The 20,090-nt window shown below is 35.1% G+C and overlaps 1 protein-coding gene across 1 annotated transcript; it reads right to left on the reverse strand.

Annotated features, from left to right (window-relative positions):
• Positions 1 to 276: 276 nt before the first annotated feature.
• Positions 277 to 1,226, reverse strand: LOC132273880 (disease resistance protein RPM1-like). Its single transcript, XM_059774987.1, has one exon. It carries the CDS (start codon positions 877 to 879, stop codon positions 316 to 318), a length of 564 nt encoding a protein of 187 aa, XP_059630970.1. The 5' UTR covers positions 880 to 1,226; the 3' UTR covers positions 277 to 315.
• Between the last annotated feature and the right edge of the window lie 18,864 nt (positions 1,227 to 20,090).

A 20,090-nucleotide genomic window follows, 5' to 3' on the forward strand; every position in this document is an offset into this window, starting at 1 on the left:
TTTAATAAAAGACTATCTAAATTATGGTATGGATTACTATAAAGGATTTTAATCAAATATCTTTCTTGCTTACTAGCATTTCTATATCATGAATAATATTAACTCTATTTTATTATTTTGAGAAATTAGAAATATAAAAAGAAGTATGAAGAAAGAAAAATGGAATACGACTCTCACCCTTTGGTTCGGATCTATCACTTCACTTTGTAGTTTTTATATTTGATCCAATAATCAACAGATGTTATATGCTTAACGATGTGATAGCCTTGGCCCTCCTCTCCTCTCATTCTTTCTATTCGGATACAATCTTGTTTTTTAGGATAACAAACCACCTATTGCCACAATTGCAAGTGGCAATCCTTCACACTTGCCAAAAATTTTATGAGAGAATTCTTTCAATTCTGGTGGACATTGACCCCCAAAGTCTAATTGGAATATCTTACTGCAAAAGAGTTCCCAAGCCTTGTCTTCAGAGAGAGGCTTGAGTTGGTGGACGTAATCAAATGGAGATTCTTTGCAAGAAGAAGCAACATCATCATTTCGAGTGGTGATGATTACTCGACTGCATTTGCTGTTCTTCGATAAAGCATATTTTATGAAACTCCAAAATTCAATTTTCCATACATCATAAAAAACAACCACATACCCCTTCAGTTCTAAATATCCCGTCAAATTTTCAAAGAGCAAAACTTCTTCCATTGTATCAATTCCTTCAGGAACAAGCTCCTTTCTTGATCCATAGAACTTCTTGATCATGGTTTTGAGGGTCTCCTCCATTTTGTATGACTGAGACACAGGGATCCAAGCATGGCAATCGAAGTGTCCAGTCGAGCTATCGTAGACTTTCTTGGCTAGAGTGGTCGTTCCGGATCCACGCATCCCAACAAGAGAAATTACTCCACGGTCGGTTGTTCTGCCAATAGCTTACTGATCAATTCGTCTTTGCGAGATTCAATGCCGACAATTTTCATCTTCAGCAATGAAAAGGGAAGCCACTCGAGGGTCATGCCATGTGCTATCTTTTGTGCCACTGCTTGATCCTTGCTCCAAGGAACTGAATCCATATCTATCAGCTCTTTGCTTGATCTCCTGGATGGTTGTTTTGATATCTTGAATCTCGGAAGCTATCTCATGTCTTCGCTTCAGTTTAATAACTGGGCGAGCGACTTTAAGAATGAAAGTGATGAAACCACGCTCATGCAATGGCTTTGCCAAGTGAAGTATGTATTCATTGATAACATCTTCCATCTTATAAGAAACTTTTCTTACGTCTTTCACCCAAAGTTGCAAGCCGTCACTGATCTTTGCGGTTTCAGCCCTGAAATCTGCATCCTTCAAGAGACACGGTATGTATTCCAATTCATCTTTGATGCTGGCAACTTCTTCATGGACACCCTTAAGCAATTTTGCTTCGTTGGTTAACAGCGGGACCAAATTGTTCATAACAGAGCTCACTGCAATTTTCGCCATTGTTTTGTTCTGCTTAAGAATACCAGAAAGCTAGGCGGGGTTTGATAAATATGAACTAAATATGATATATTGCGTTGATTTTGAAGAGGAAGAGGATGGATCCTGCCTAAGAAATGATAAAAAAAATAATTAAAAAAAAAAAAAAATCAAAGGGGGTCCCAAAAATATTACAAAGCAAAAAAGTAGGAATACAAATTTGTCTGGCTGAGAATCCAAGGGTGGCCTTATTCCTAGTGCCGGCTTGAGCCTTAGAGCCTTGGCTAGTTTTAAAGATTATGTTCAATAATTGAGACAACCATAGAAATATTTTATATCATGGATTAATTAATTCAATACTCATCAATCAAAGATTAATGATTAATGTGTAATTAATTCAATATATTGAAGCAACTATATAATATAATTTTGTTAAAGATTAGTTCAGTAACTGCAAAAAGTATACAATATTTTGAATAAAAAAGTGAAGCAATTAACTATACAATATTTTGTTTTAAAGATTAGTTCAATAAAGTTTTAAAACCTATACAACACTTTTATATCATAGATTAGTTCAACAGTTGAAGCAACTGCACAATAATTTGTATTATAAATTAGTTCAATCATTTATGTTGAGTTTCTAATACCCATATATTTGATGAGGACGAGAAGACAGTGTGAGAAAAAGAAGCAAGGGAGTATTAGTACTGTTGCTTCTATTTGAGTACCATCAATAGAGATTTCTTTGGCATCAATTAGGATTTTGTATCCTCATTTTACCATGCACTATATTTAAATTTTTAATTACACCATGTAAGGGAATTTTTTATCCATCAATTGAAATTCTAGTGTTTCTCGACCAGAAATAAATTGTGTATATATATATATATATAAATAAAGATATAGATATAGATAGAAATAGATAATAACAATTTTTTTTTTTTTTACAAATTATAATTATCATAAGAAATGAAGGGAAAAAATTCTAAATAAAAAAAATATTAGTTTTATATGTATTATTAATTGGGATGAGTTCTTGACGAGTTTAAAAGGTTTTTCCAAGTTATTCCCTAACCCTATTTTGATGGTCTTAAAAGTCAAATCATCTTAATATGAGTGGGACAGTTAAATTGAGATAAGTAATTTTAATATAGGAAGAGGCCTCGACCCTGATTAAGGACCCATTGCAGGCCCAAAACTTTTATGTTAAGAAATATTGACTATTGGGCCATGATATGGGCTAACGATGCAGCCTCAATGTCTCAGTGAAATCACACAGTATCTCATGACTCGTTAACCTAACTGACAACATGGAATAGGCTTTTCTGAATCACTCTCCCTAGGGTTTTGAACTTGTGGAAGCGGCTAACATTCAAATCGCTCAACCCCTGTGGCTTTCAGATCCTGTAAGTCTTATCACCCAGGTTTCATTTCATATACGACACTCTCATACTGTCATACATCACAGAATCAGTCACAATACACACACAATTGTTCGTTTTCTTGAAACCCAATCAATAGCAAACAACTCAAATTTCACAGAAAAACCAGCTCTCACGATGAGCTTGCGGGCATGATCATAGTACATGAGTATCCAATCTCCATTGTTCAACATTCCCGCTTTCGAAGATTCGTTAATGCCCTTCAACCCATGTTTAAGATGGTTTCTTGAAATACAATCAAAAGGGACATCTTAAGTTTTTATGAATCTGATAAATCTAAAACATCGTGGTTGTTGGAGACCCTTGGGAGTAGAGTTGCCATCACTTCTAATATGTCGACTTGCAATCATTCGAAGAAAGGTTTCATGGTAATAACAGCCCACTTTATCGATGATTCTTGGGAGTTGCAACAAAGAATTTTGAGGTAATAGACTAATATTAGTTTCTTTATTTATATTTTTATATTTATTCACTAGATATTCAATTATTTTATTTATTTCACTTGTTATACTTAATTAATTAAGTATTTTTTTTTTATTTTGATTTATTCTAGGTTTTTGTATGATCATGTTCCACATAATAAGGAAGTCTTTTCTAAAGTTCTTATGGATACTTTTTATGATTGGAATATAGATAGAAAGTTATCCACAGTTACTTTGGATAATTGCACCACAAATGATGCTATCATTGGTTGTCTTTTAGACAAGCTTGATTCTAATGCACTTTTACTGGAGGGAAGCTTTTTTCACATGAGATTTTCTGCACACATCTTAAACTAGATTGTTAAAGATGGGTTGGAAGTAATTCGAGATGGGATAGAAAGAATACGTGATAGTATTTATTTTTGGACAGCAACACCAAGTATAATTGAAAATTTTGAAGAAGCTGCTCGCCTATTAAAGATCCCATATACTAAAAAGTTAGCTCTTAATTCTAAAACTCGTTGGAACTCAACATAACTTATGCTTGAAGTTGCTTTGTATTTTAAAGATGTGTTCCCACGATTAAAATAACGTGAGAGACTTTACACTAGATTGCCAACTAATGAAGATTGGGAAAGGGGGAAAGAAATTTGTGAAAAATTGTATTTGTTTTATACTACCACATAATTGTTTTCTAGTACTTAATACCCTACTTCCAATTGTTATTTTCATAAAGTTTGTTTAATTAGAGATGAATTGTCTCTTTGGCTTCAAAGTCCTAATGAGATCATTAAAGTGATGGCATAAAAAATGATGGAAATATTTTTTAATTATTGGAATTTTTGTCATGTGGTGATGACAGTGGTTGTGGTTTTAGATCCACGATATAAGATGAAACTAGTAGAATATTATTTTGAAGAGATATATGGAGATGAAGCTTCTAGTGAAATTTAAAAAGTTCGCCAAAATGTTTATGACTTGCTTTGTGTGTACCAAGTCAATACAATGACAGATAGAACTATGGATGTTGATGTTGCTTCTACTTCAAGTCGGGCTACTAATTTGTTTGAGGATGCAAGTCTGTCTAAGTTTGATAGGTATCTCAACTCGTGTGTGACTAATTTTCATACAAGGACTGAGTTAGAGTTTTACTTGGAAGAGAGTGTGCTGCCTAGAACCCCAAATTTTAATGTCTTGACTTGGTGAGGTTCGAATGGAGTTAAGTTTCCTACTTTGTAGAAGATTGCTCGTGATATTTTAGCTATTCCCGTGTCTACTGTTGCATCGGAATCTGCTTTTAGCACTGGTGATAGAGTGGTTAGTCCACATCGGAGTAGGCTTCATCCATCTACTTTGGAGGCTTTGATGTGTGCTCAGAATTGGTTAATGTGTGAAGACATGGATGGTAAATTGATTATATTAAAATTCTTTAATTTTTTGTTTTCTAATGCGTTAATTATCTGACACTTTTGTTTTCTTTTTAAGAATTGATTCAATATTTGATCCATGCAAACTCAGCATATATTTTGATAATTATAATGATGATAATGAATGTGTTCTTGAGGCTTGCCAAGGTATTGTTTCAACTTTAATAAGAATTCACTTTAATAATCCATGCTAATTTTAAACTTTTTAGTGAATTGTGATGTTTTCTGCTGATTAATCATCAGCATATGATTCTTTTGGGGATGTTGAAGAAATTGTGCAACTATGGAGACTCGTGAAGAAACTTAGGAGAAGATTGTTTTGAAATCTGAATTTTCTGATAACTTTTTGCCACTATGTAATGAATATCTTCTTCTTCTTCTTTTTTTTTTTTATTTTTTATTTTTTATTAAAACTCTTTTGGAAGCCAAATTGGAACAATGTAATTTGGCTTGTCTGGTTTTGGTATGTTATCTTCTATGAAATTGCTATTATAGGATGTTTTTAATTTTGAATTAATTATTTATTTCCCATTTTTTAATGAATCTGTTCAATAATTATATAATTTTAGTTGATAAAAAAATTAAATGAAGGAGAAATTTTGGTCTTAAACGGGGCGAGTACCCGCGGGGGTAAAAATGTTAAACGGGGGCCAGGATGGGGTGGAAAGTTCTCCCATTTTTGCAATTTTGGGCGGGGACGGGGGCGGGGTTTCTAAACGGTTTTTGGGGTGGAGGGTGTACACCCGCCCAAACCCGCCCCCGTTTCCATCCCTAGTTAAGAGCATCACTGATTGCTAAATGCCCAAATCTTTCTGTAACTAGTTTGGAAAAGAGAATCATTCCAAGATGTTCAGGTTTGCAAGTTCTGATGTCAAAGGGTTTGATTGGAAGGATGTGGGAAAGGTTTAGGGGCGCTAGATTGTACCAAAAAAAAATTCGAATCCAAGTTTCTGACCAAGTATAAGGAGGTAACTCCAAAGGTAATCAAAGCATATAAGGGTGAGATAGGATTTCAAGGATTCAATATTATATAGTAGGACAATGTGGAATTAGAGAAGTGAGCACTGCTAGATATTCTGGCAACAGCAGAGGACTAACAATATGGCTGCATACAAGGTCTGCCATATAAGAAGGCATCCTCTAATCACCACTCTTCGCGACTTCATAGGGAACTCGAATATAACTCAAAACTCTCATCTTCTTTCAAATATTCAATCTTTATACATTAAAATGGTCTAGTGACATAATAGGTACCTTGATTGAGATATTTTCTTTCAAAGATTCAATCTTTACTCATTAAAACACTCTTCGCGACTTCATAGGGAACTCGAATAAGTTTAACTCAAAATTCTAATTTTTTTTCAAAGATTCAATCTACATACATTAAAAAAGTCTAGGGACATAATAGGTACTTTGATTGAGGTATTTTCATTCAAAAATTCAATCTTTACTTATTAAAACACTCTTCGTGAAGTCAAAGGGAACTCGAATAAGTTTAACTCAAAACTTTTATTTTCTTTCAAAGATTTAATCTTTATGCATTAAAAGTTCTAATGACATAATAGGTACCTTGATTGAGGTATTTTCATACAAAGATTCAATCTTTACTCATTAAAATACTCTTCATGATGTCAAAGGGAATTCGAATAAGTTTAACTCAAAACTCTCATTTTCTTTCAAAGATTTGATCTTTATACATTAAAAAGGTCTAGTGACATAATAAGTCCATTGATTAAGGTATTTTCATTCAAAGATTCAATATTTAGTCATTAAAACACTCTATGTGACGTTAAAGGGAGCTCGAATAAGTTTAACTCAAAACTCTCATTTTCTTTCAAAAATTTAATCTTTATACATTAAAAAGGTCTAGTGACATAATAGGTACCTTGATTGATGTATTTTCATACAAAGATTCAATCTTTACTCATTAAAATACTCTTCGTGACGTCAAAGGGACTCGAATAAGTTTAACTCAAAACTTTCATTTTCTTTCAAAGATTCAATCTTTATATATTAAAAAGGTCTAGTGACATAATAGGTACATTGATTAAGGTATTTTCATATAAAGATTTAATTTTTACTCATTAAAACACTCTTCGCAACTTCATAGAGAATTTGAATAAGTTTACTCAAAACTCTTATTTTCTTTCAAAGAATCAATCATTATACATTAAAAAAGTCTAGTAACATAATAGGTACCTTGATTGAGGTATTTTCATTCAAAGATTCAATCTTTACTCATTTAAACACTTTTTGTGACGTTAAAGGGAACTCGAATAAGTTTAACTCAAAATTCTCATTTTCTTTCAATGATTTAATCTTTAAACATTAAAAAGGTCTAATGACATAATAGGTACCTTGATTGAGGTATTTTCATACAAAAATTCAATCTTTACTCATTGAAACACTCTTCGTGACTTCTTAGGTAACTCGAATAAGTTTAACTCAAAATTCTTATTTTCTTTCAAAGATTCAATCTTTATACATTAAAAAGGTCTAGTGATTTATTAGGTACCTTGATTGAGGTATTTTCATTCAAAGATTCAGTCTTAACTCATTAAAACACTTTTCAAGATGTCAAAGGGAACTCGAATAAGTTTAACTCAAAACTTTCATTTTTCTTCAAAGATTTAATCTTTATACATTAAAAAAGTCTAGTGACATAATTGGCACTTTGATTGAGGTATTTTCATTCAAAGATTCAATCTTTAGTCATTAAAACACTCTTCGCGACTTTATAGGGGATTCGAATAAGTTTAACTCAAAATTCTCATTTTCTTTCAAAGATTCAATCTTTATATATTAAAAAGGTCTAGTGACATAATAGGTACCTTGATTGAGGTATTTACATTCAAAGATTCAATATTTTCATTCAAAGATTCAATCTTTACTCATTAAAATACGTTTCACGTGATGATTTAGGTTATGTGCTGATGCAGGATGGTAAGGTTGTGGTTTATGGGTCTGGACAGTTAAAGACTCACGAGTATAACTACCTTACTCATGACTTGGAGTTGGCAGCAGTCGTGTTTACCTTGAAGTGTTGGAGACATTATTTGTATGGTGAGAGATTCGAGGTGTTATCGGATCACAAGAATTTCAAGTACTTTTTCTCCCAAAAGGACTTAAACAAGAGATAGAGGCAGTGGGTTGAATTCTTGGAGGACTACAATTTGGACTTGCAGTATCATCCGCGCAAGGCAAATGTGGTAGCGGATGCCTTAAGCTAGAAATCTCGTAGGGCTTTGGCTAGTTTGTCCATTCGAAAATGGAAGATGCTTGAGGATTTGGCAGAGATGGGATTGTATTACTTTGATGATGATGATGACAGTGAGTCAGCATTCTTGTTTAGTCTCGTGGCTCAACCCACTCTTGTTGGACGAGTGATTGGGTCACAGAGATAGAATTCGAATTTGGATGCCATTCATACTTTGATCTCTAATGGTGAGACAGTGAAAGATTGGACCTTACATGCAAATAGAGGTCTACAATTCAGGGGTTTGTTGGTTGTTCCCACAGTTTGTCGTGATGATGTCTTATAGGATTTTCATACTTCCCGCTTTGCAGTTCATCCAAGTTGTACCAAGATGTACCACAACTTGAGACGTCATTATTGGTGGAGTGGGATGAAGAAGGATGTTGAACTGTTTGTGGCTAGATGTCTTACCTATTAACAGATGAAGGCCGAGCACCAGAGACCAACTGGTTTGTTGCAGCCATTTCCAGGTAGCACAGTAGAAATAGGAGCAGATTGCTATGGATTTTGTGATGGGTCTTCCTATGTTACAAAGGGGAAATGAGGCCGTATGGGTCATCATTGATAAATCGACCAAGATGACTCACTTCTTTCCTATTAAGGCGACGAATGACGCAGAAATACTTGGTAGACTGTACGTGAAGGAGATTGTGAGATTACATGGAGTTCCAGTATCTATTGTTTCGGATAGTGTAATACCCCGTATTTTTGAAGTGTTTATTTAAATTAATTAATTGTTGGTTTAATTATTGTATGTGTAGATTTATTTATTAATGGTTTATGCTAATTATTAAATTATTATTATTTATTTGTACATGTAAAATTGGTGTTATTTGGTGTATATGTTAAATTATATAATTATTTGTTATGTTATATTAATTATTAGTAAATTTTATTATGTGTAGTTAAGTATGTTAGGATATGTATGTAGAAATAATTATTTGTGCTTTTATTATTTTTATTTAAAGTTAGATTGATATTAGATTTAAATGTTTAATTTATTTTTTGTATTTAATTTAAAGTTAGATAGGATTGACTGATTTGTTAGATAGATTTAATTTATTTATTTAGTTAAAGTTAGGATAGTTAGATAGAGTTTGTTAGATTTTTATTTTAAAGTTAGATATTTATATTATTTATATGTTATATTAGATTTTTTTTTTGATAGGTGCTATATTTGATTATATATATGTTAGGATAGTTAGATTGTTAGAACTCATGTAAGTTAGAAAGAAATAAAAACAGAGAGTTAGTTTTGAAGAGAGAAAGAAGAAAAGTGAGAGAAATAAGCTTGGACCGGTGTAGGAGAATTTATCCCGACTACGCGCAATTGGCGGATTTGTTTCAAATCCTTAAGGCAAGTTATTATCTATTTTTCCCCTTTGAATCCATAAGTTATTCATATAATTTTTTTCGACTATTTAGAGGTTAGAAACCATGTTAGGATTTGAATAAACTAGTTTTTAGTTTATTAAATTAGTGAAATATTAATTATTTAGGGTGTTAGATATGATTATATTGGCCTATGTAATTAATTATAGCTTAAAAATAATTATTTGAGGCTTTAGGGCTTTTTAGAATTTTCTTGAATTTTTCGGGAATTTTTGGCGAATTTTTCGGCTAGTTTCCAGCCACCGGCAGTGGGGATGATCGCCGGAGTAATCTGGTGTGATGCGGCGCACTGTAGGTGAGTGCGCGCACTGATCTGAGCCGTTAAAGACAATAGATGCATCTGGTGCAGCGCGGTACATGGTACTGCAGTGCACACGGATCGTAGACGCTGGATGGCATGATATGATGATGATTAATCCAGTGTAGCGTGCCCGGATAATCTCGGTACAACTGACCAACCAAAACGCGTCGTGTCAGCAGGGAGCTTCAACACGCGCGTGGCAAACTCCGAACGCGCGTAGACGCCCATGGGGGCCCGTGTAAGCGCGTGTGCGACTGGGGAAAAGGTGGCAGCGCATGGGGAGGCTTTAGGAGGCACATGTGGGGCCTCTACCGCTGCTGGAAAAGTCCAAAATACCCCTAGGGAAGATATTGTAATTTCTAGAACCTTAAACTTTCATTTTTGGGCCTATGGTTGGTATTTACGAGTATAACGGGACATTAAATTATTATTTTATTACCCGTTAATTATTATTATTATCCGATTAATATTTCTAAATACTAATTGTATTGTTTATAGTACGGACCGCTATTAAACATATTTAATTTATTTAATGGCATTATTAAATATTAATTGTGTCATTATTTTAAATGGTATTTATCATTAATGTTAAATTAATGATTGCATGATTTTAATCATATAAATTGTCTATTATACATTATGGGATTATTTATGTTGTTAATGATATATAAATCATTCTTATTATGCTGTGTGCATTTCAGTTAGTAAGTGGACTGAATGATAAATTTAAGTCGCATTTATATTATATGGATGTGTTTTCACATAGAACCATGTGAGCTGGCTAATAAGTTTAGACTTATTTATACCTTATGCATTCGTTGCCATAGACAGATGTGTGGCTGTCGGGGTATGTGGTTTAATATTATTGGCATGTGTTGCCTAAGTTATATGCTCTTTATATTCATTTGTACCTTGAGATGTGTCACCACTGTGTAGGACTTCTGGTATGTGTTGTCAGTACTATGCATCGTGTATTAATAGTTGATTTCCCAAGTAGGGAAAAGAGACACTTAACCACCTCGTGTGAGTCTAAATGATCACTGTCTATTCTGGTTGAGGTCTTATTATACATTGTATAGTTTCATTAGGGTATATACAGATATAGTATACTTCCAAATAATAATGATTAATTTATTTGATTCTCTAATTTGGGTCATAGTAGAAAGCACTTGCTCGTGGGTTTGACCCACCACTGTTGCTATTTCAGGACCCCGTCAGTATCAGTATCAGGGTTAAAACTTAGCAGTGTGGGACCACCATCCGAAATCATCTACTCTTACGGTCTTGTTCAGGATAGAAGTTTTATGTATTATTTTGATTTCAGTTTTATTTACTTCCGACGTTGAACTTTCGGGTTTGTATTTTAGGGATCCTTGAACTAGGATTTCCAAGTTGTATAAAGGAGTATTGTATTTAATAAAGGATGGATGGATGTTTTGTTATTTAGTTTTCCTTTCCTGTCTAAGTTCTTCTATAATTATCATTTTGTATTCCATGCTTGCATATTACCAATTATTTTTGATATCTCCCATTTTTCGTGTATAAGCCTAATCAACTTATGCGTTGAAAATATGGGGTATCATAAATAGGGATGTAAAATTCATTTTGAAGTTCTGGGAAGGACTTCACGCAGCGTTTGGCTCACCGTTGCATTTTAGTACAGCATTCCATCCACAGATGGATGACCAGTCAAAGCATACCATCCAGATCTTGCAGGATATGCTTCGGGCCTACCTTCTTGATTTGGGAGGTAGTTGGGAGGATCACCTTCCACTTATTATATTTGCCTACAATAACATTTATCAGGCGAGCATTGAGATGGCTCTATTTGAGGCATTGTATGGCAGACCTTGTAGGTCTCCTATTTATTGGATTGAGGTGGGCGAGACAGCCGCCTTAGGACTTGACATTGTACTTGAGACTACTAAGAAGATTAAACTGATCACACAGAGGTTGCTCATAGCTCAGAGCCAACAGAAGAGTTATGCGGATAGGTGAAGATGGCCGCTATCTTTTGAAGTGGGAGACCATATTTTTTTTCGGGTTTCTCCACGAGGGGTTGATGAGGTTTGGGAAGAGTGGCAAGTTGTCGCCACAATTCATTGGGCCTTCTGAGATCTTGGACCTGGTAAAAGAAGTTGCTTACAGGCTTGCATTTCCACCACAGATGGACAAAGTCTACAATGTCTTTCATGTATCGATGCTATGAAAGTACGAGCCGGATCCATCTCACATTTTGAGTTGGGTTGATGTGGATATCGATTAGAATGTTTCTTACGAGGAAGGACCAGTACAAATCCTTGACACGCTGCAAAAAGTGTTAAGGGACAAGACAATACTATTAGTGAAGGTTCTTTGGAAACATTACAGAGTTAAGAAGGCTATTTGGGAGCTCGAACAAGAAGTTCGCTCTAAGTATCCAACGTTCTTTTCCCCCTCAGGTATTGCTTGATTTCGGGGATGAAATCTTTTAAAGTTGGGGAGAATGTAATGCTTCTGATTTTTATCATTTTCCAATTTCTGGGATTTTCTGATTTCTCGGGGTCATTTCCATCTTGTCTCCTTTTGCGTGCCGGACACCGTGAGGTGTGCCGGGTGTGTTTGAGAGTTGGTTGAAGTAGTTCCTTGAGTTCAGGACTCTTGAAAATGCACTGGTTGTCATTTCAACATTTTTTCATTTTTTGGACCGGGAGGTCCAGGTCGGACCCGCTACCGGAGTCGTTGAGCACGGGGGTGTTGTTTTGGGTTTATGGTATTTCATGCATTATTATTTTATGATTATTTAAATGGTTATATGTTAAATTGTGTGGTTGTAGTTTGATTAGAATATAAACATATATTTTGTGGTAGAATATGATTTTATTAAAGCTGCGGGACCCGCCACTTTTATGATCATTACAAATGACCACATTTGGACATCACCAAATCAACATCTCTCTCTCTCTCTCACGCAGGAATTCTTTCTCTCTCCATTTCTCTTTTTTTTTCTTTTCTTTTTCTTCCGTCTTTAAATTTATATTGAAGGTTTATTGTTGAGATATTGATTTTGCCACTTAAGGCAAAGTTGTTAAGTGCGTCAAGACCTTCATTTTGACCGAAGTGTCGTTTGGACCACCTTGGAGATTTTAAAATTTAAGGTTCTTGGGCTGAAATTAGGGCTCCAATTGAGGTAGGGGTCTTCCTAATGCCTCAAGTTTTGTCTTTTGGTTGAGCATTTCTAATTCTTTACTTTATACTTTTAAAATTGAAAACCTTGAAATGAAAGTTTGTTGTTTTATCTTTAAATTGAAAGTTATTGCTTGATTAATTTGTTTAAGTGTTAAAGCATGATATAGTGTATATGATTTTTAAGATGAGCATGCCATGATTTAATTGAATATTGTTATAGAATGTGTTGTTTATAGTTATTGAATTATCCTTGTTATATTTATGTTATTATTGTTGTGATGAGTTTGATGCTATGAGGATGTAACATAGTGCATTGCATAACAGGGCAAGGGAGGAAATTTTCAAAAGGGTTGTAAGGGAAAGCTTTTTTTATATATAAAAGAAAAGCTTTTATTTGGAATGGGAAGTTTTTTTAAAAAAATGAACCGGATTTCGCCAGTCTGGGGTTAGCTTAATCTAGAGAGAGCGCGGCCCGGTGTAGGGCATGAAAAAGTTTATACTGGGCCCTGTAACAGTTGCCAGATTTGGAACTGGGGATAGCTATCAATCTCGCCTCGGTAAAGTCAGTTAACAGGTTTCAAAAAGTGTGAGTTGGGTCGGTATAGACCAAGTTAGGACAGGGTGCATCACATTTCATATCATGCACATTACTCTGTAGAATTATGTTATATGATTGATGATATTACTTGTTATGTTGTAACTGTTATATGGACTCCCGTTACATAACCTCGCTCATTTTCCATTTCTTTATGTGTTACGTGCTCAAGAGAGTTCAAAACTAACGCCTTAGGCGACTTCTACTGAGCTTTATGCTCACCCCTCCCTTTATTATTTTTTTTCAGGTCACATCAAGGAGGTACTCGATGATGTTCCTCTACCTGTGTAATCGGTGTTGAAAAATGTATTATTTTTGTAATAGCTAGGACAACTTGTATTATTTTAAAATCGTTACCATAGTGGAGTGACTATTTTTTTGGATATATATTTTGACGTATTTGGGGATGTAATTAAATATAATCTTACTAAATCTTTATTTTGTGTATTTTATGGAACATGGTTGTGAATTACCTAAAATCAGGTTAACAATGTTATTGTTATATTGGGTGATATCATGTAAATGTAGAAATGAATATAAATATGTACATTGCTGTGACGGCCCAAGTTTTGCAACTTGGTGCGTTAGTGATGACCTGAAAGTTGACAAAAAAAAAAAAAAAAATGGGTCCGAAATGCGGAAGCGAAAGATGATCAAAGCAAAAGAAGAGAAGGCCCTGAGGCATAGACGAGCGCTTGTCCAATGCCAAAACACCGAGCGCTTGTTCAGCACTTATAAGTACCAAGCGCTCGTTCGGCACTCCCAACACTTAGTGCTCGTTTGGCACTCTTCAACACTGAGTGCTCGTTCGGCACTCTTCAGGGCTGAGCACCCGTTCGGCACTCTTTAGGGCTGAGCACCCGTTCGGCACTCATCAAGGTCAGACGTTCTGACCTACATGGTCAGGCATTCTGACAAAAGGTTTAAGCATTCGGACAAAAGGTTCAAGCATTCGGACTTGCAAAGTCAGGCGTTCTGACCTACGTGGTCAAAAGTTCTGATAGAAGGATCAAGCGTTCGGACTACCGAATAACGAAACAGAAAGCTCTTATCAGCCGAACGACATAACAGAAGGCAAATATCAGCCGAACGACAAAACGGAAGGCAAATATCAACCGAACAACAAAACGGAAGGCAAATATTAGCCGAACAACAAAACAGAAGGCAAATAACAGCCGAACAATAAAACAGAAGGCAATATTAGCCGAACGACAAATCAGAAGGCAAATAACAGCCGAACGACAAAACAGAAGGCAAATACCAGCCAAACGACAAAACAGAAGGTAAACATAAGGCAACCTTGAAGCTTTACATGCATTCCCAATGATCTAAAACAAGTTTAAAACATACTTGTGAACTTCAAAATTAATGGCCCTTGGCCTCATGTTACACATACAAAATGAATGTCCAAAGATGTGCTTAGGCACACATTACATGTTTAAAATTAGATATACACATTTTGACATATAAGGCTACAAATGGCGTTTCAGCCAACCTTTACAAGAATGGAAACCTTCAAGTCCACAAATCATCCAAGCATAACGAGAATCTCAACCTTGATTCCTGTACTTGAAAAATGACCCTGGTAACTTTAGGGTGAGTAACAAAAAGCTACTCGTAGGAGATGAGCATGCAAAGACCTAACGTTTTACAAGATTATCACATTAATGTCAAACAATTCAAAAGGTTATACCACCTAACGTTTATGTCCAATGTGAGACTCAGGGAGCATCATAAGCTACCTTAGAACATTGTTAGCATAAATCACATCATTCATGCAATTTAAACAACATAGAAACATGTTAAACAAGCAACAAGATATAAATCCTCAAAGCCATCAACTTGAAATCTAAAATACGAAAACAACTAAAGTGGGTCATGCCACCTAACGTTTATGTTCCAAATGAATCTATAGGATTATTCCTAAGCCACATTTGAACATCAAAACACAAATCACAATATTGATGTAATTTAACCAACACTGGAACTTCCAATACAACGCATAAAGCATGATTTCTCAAGTTAACATCTTGAAACTTAAAATGAAAAATCAAATAAGGAACAAGTTACAACTTCATCTAGTTATCAACTAGAAATAAAATGCGAAATCAAATAAGGTAGGTACTCGGACATCAAGCCGGATCAGACCGACAATGTGGTTACTTTAGGGTTACTAGCCCACGGGTAACCTCCCTATATGCGCACTAGACTATAGGAAGACAATCCCCCGTATTAGAACCATGTCCTAGCCATAGTCAAACAACGACATCCCCTAGTTTCCAAAATCAACAAGTTATGCAACAGCGTATATATCAACATGTATATGCAAGAGAATCAACTATCTACCACGTACAACCAAATTTGGAAACATATACAATACATACACTAAGTCCACAACTACTATGGTATGAAAAATGTCGAATCTTCAGTGTGCGATTCGTTACACGCTATGGCAATATCATTCAATATTGAAAACATAAACTCATGAATCTAAATATAACAACAATGTTATTCAATGCTCAAAACGTAACCAAGTGAAAGTACAACAAGTCCAAGTCCATGATTTAAACATAAAAATACTTCTAAAACACACTTAAATCCATGGAGCAATTAGATAGAATTTAATTAAATAAAACTAAGTAAATTCTTTAGATCCTAATTAAATTCTCTAGATTCCAAATTAATTCCAAATAACCTCAATTTAATATATGTTAATGGACAAAGCATGGTCATTACATATGTCTAGTTAAAACTTAATTAAGCCCAATGGAACCATTAAATAGATTTTAATTAATTCTTTTAATTAAAATCTCTAAATTTTTAAACTCATCCAAATGCTCTCAAATTAACATAGGTTAAAGAACATGCCAATGCCTACTTTAATATCATATTATAAGTTGATTTCATACAAGTTACAACTATGTGAATTAAACTTTCACCAAAGAAAAATATTAAATTAAAGTTGCAATTCTTATTCAAATAATCCCAATTTAATATATGTTAATGAATATATCAAAGATTAATTTACTAGCATGCCACAATTTAATTCTAAGTTATTTACCATCATGAGAATTAAATCTTAAACCTAGAAAATAATTAAATTAAATTCTAGAACTGAACTAAAGTATGCATACAAGTTGTATAAGTTTCTAAAATCATCAATAAAACATGAATATAAATCTAAGATATCCCCTACTTCAATTTGAGATGAAAATCTCAAAAGCCACCAAAATGAAATCGCTCCGAATCGAACGATACTTCGGGGTTTTGTCGGGGACAACACGGTGAACATTAAACCCCAAGGAAAGCATACCAAAATCCAAACTTGGCTTCAAACCCAAACTCAAAAAAATGGCCAAAACGAGATTGCAATTGGTGGAATCGAAGGCTTCGCCAAGATGAACATAAAACACTAAGGCACTACGAATTTTTACTGAAGGGAGAAAGCTCAAAAGAAGAGATTAATCAATGTCCCAGAATAGTTATAAAGCATCGAAATGCATCAACGACATCAATTAAACTAAGCTTAAACTCAAATAAAGCATGCATCAGTTAACAGAACTGTAAAAACTTACAACCCAGTTTAATTCAACAAAATTAAATCTAGCTAACACATGCATAGACGACTTGTTTTAACTTTAATTAAACCCCTGGAGACTACCTAGAATGCACAGAACATAAGTTTATAGGAAGGAGATAGAATAAAACTTGCCTTTAGGTTTCGGTTTGAAACCTTACAGCGTCGTCTCTAAATTTCAGAATTCCAAGACTGTTCTCCACCTCAATTCACTATTCTCCTACTCTGTTGCCTCTTAGTTCACCCATGAGCAACTCCCTTTCTTCCTCCTTTAGCCTCTATATGTTTCGCTCAAGCCTCTTTCTATTCTCTCTTAAGTTTCCCTCTGTTTTACCTCTCCAATCGTGAATAGGGTTTTCCAACCTTAGCAGACGTAAACAAGAATATATATATAAGCGTCTAAACCCTATGTTGGATTTAACGATGTATATATATAAGCTTCCACTAAAACCTAATTCTAAACCCCAAACTAAATTATAAGTCGGCGATCAAAATTGCATAAAAATAAAACCCTAGCATACACAGATTTAAAACAAATAAACCATATAAGCTACTACATAAAACACGTCAATTAAATCACCAATTAATCAAATAATAATTAAACAATTAATTAAAACAAACAAACAATTTCAATTAAACAAGTAATTTAAAAAAATACATATTTAACCAATTAAGCAAATAAGCACATAATTCAAAAAAATGAAATTAAAAAAAATGAAATTAAATTCCAATTATATCCTTTTGAGAATTAGGGATATTACACGAGACGACACCAAGAGACGAGAAACCGAACACAGAAAAGAAAAGACAATGGAAAAAAATTATCCGCAAAATTTGAGGAAAAAGGAAAGGAAGGAAAATGACCGGGTCATTACAACCTTCCCACCTAAAAGGGATTTCATCCCCAAAATCCAGCCCCAACAAACAAAAGATGAAACCAGGATAACTACAGAGTACATCTCCGAGTATCCCACACAACATGCTATGAAAGCAATCCCAAACCTGGAAGACAACGCACAAACTAACAGGACAACCTCTCAAAAGAAGAGTGACCACATGGACACATGACAAGTCAAAAGTTACACACAGAAAAGTTACACACAGAACCCAAGGATAGGCAAAGGAACGGAAGGCAACAACCATAAGCTTTCTTCCTGATGAACCATCATACTGATCTGAAACCAACCACCAAAAGAACTCCAAGATAATCATATATCAAATCAAGGTACTGAACAAAGACGACGTGGTAGTACGAATAGTGACCAGAACCCGCCCACGACGTACTCAAATGTGGGGTAGCAATGACAGTACCTTGCGCCCGCCCACACTTACTCGTCAGTAAGGTAACATCGACGGCAACTAGCACCCGCCCACAACACACAACTTGTACGGTAGTATGACAGTATAAGGCACTAGTTCATAACATGCCCCCTACTAGGTCTACCCACGAAACCTCTCGATACAAATGACATCAATGTCGTGAATCATCATTACCAAAAGCACTACCAAAACCAGGCATCTTATGAGAGTTGGGGTAGCAAATCCCAAAACTTTGATAACAATGTCATAGGCATCACTACGCTTAAGGTCTTAAATCCTCAATACAACAAAACCAACAACTTCAACGCCTCAAAACACTCCTATTAACAACATCAATCAAGAATCCAAAGCCTAACAAGCAAATCAACACCTCCACAAATCCAAACAACCCTCACTATAAGACATTTCATCGAAAGTCTTACGTATCTCCCGGAAACAAATCAACTATAAGACCACACCGCAATCAAATGTTGAATTCACATCCCTATCATGGATAACTAAATCCTCGAAATACAAGTCCACCACGTGGCATACATATCAAAATCCTGACAACTAAGGTCACAAAACGAATCTCTCAAAATCATGCTTGGCGATACCAAGTTAAATCAAAACTCCTCAATTTCAATCCATAAACAACCACTGGAATTATAATTCCTCAAAACTATGCCTAGTCATAAATAGGATAAGAAAACTCCACAAACAAACCGAATCCAAAAGTAATGCTCCAAAACACCTCTCCTAAGATTCAACCACATCCAGGTCTCCTAAACTGAAACAAGTCTCCAAAAGACATCCCTAAACAGCGTTAAACTCACACCAATCCACCCACTTTAAGCACCATAACCCGTTAACAACCACGGCGACACAAGTCCCCGTAAAATGATCTCACACCAATCCACTCACTTTAAGCACCATAACCCGTCAACAACCACGGCAAAACTCCCCAAGGGAAAACACGAAAAAAAGGGAACCACCAGTCCTAAGGAGGACAACACCACGACTCCGTCTCTGAAACGAAAGATAACAAGGTCAAAGACTTCACCCCCTACATAGAAGTAAGTCAACCAAAATCCATCAAATCCTCACCAAGGACTCAAGACAACAACGGTGATCCTCACGGACCGACCAACCCCAAAACCGCGCACAAGGCGACGAAGAGAAGAGACTCACTCCTTGTAAAGTCCCAAACACGAACCAAGGAAAAAGAGGAGAAACTCTATTCTCCCACAAGTGTCAACACGACGAATACGAAATGGAGCATTCTTCCCACCTTAGGGAAGTGGACAGCTCAAGACAAAACAAATGTGACAACTCCTCTATAAGGAATTTCACAATGAATCCATTGTGGAAACCGGCATACAAACTATGTGCGACTGAGGGAAACAAAAGGGAAAACCAAACATGGAAGTCATGTATATGACGAGGAATGCAACTACCAAATAAGTAAATTTACTCACATAGATAAAATCAAGGGTACATGTGTCACGTCTCCACGTAAAAATAAAAGCATGTCATTAAAGCATAGTAACAACATGGCATTTCTAAGCATATATGCAAGGCATGCTAATGCCACACAACAAGAAGACAAATGTGGATACACTTCCACCTACTCATGCATCACAATATCATAAATCATACTACTAACATGGTAGTAAAAGAAACTGCAGAAGATAAAAATGATGCAACAATGAACCCTATGGACATCGTGTCCTAAAGTGTCTAGGTAAAAGGAAATATCAGTCCT

Source organism: Cornus florida, unplaced genomic scaffold, assembly GCF_030987335.1.
Source record: "Cornus florida cultivar Cherokee Brave unplaced genomic scaffold, ASM3098733v1 CherokeeBrave_3.0.0_Hap2_Chr09, whole genome shotgun sequence".
Classification (NCBI taxonomy): Eukaryota; Viridiplantae; Streptophyta; class Magnoliopsida; order Cornales; family Cornaceae; genus Cornus; species Cornus florida.

Coding starts and splice junctions, on each gene's coding strand:
- LOC132273880 (XM_059774987.1), bottom strand. CDS start 879: ATGCGTGGATCCGGAACGACCACTCTAGCCAAGAAAGTCTACGATAGC.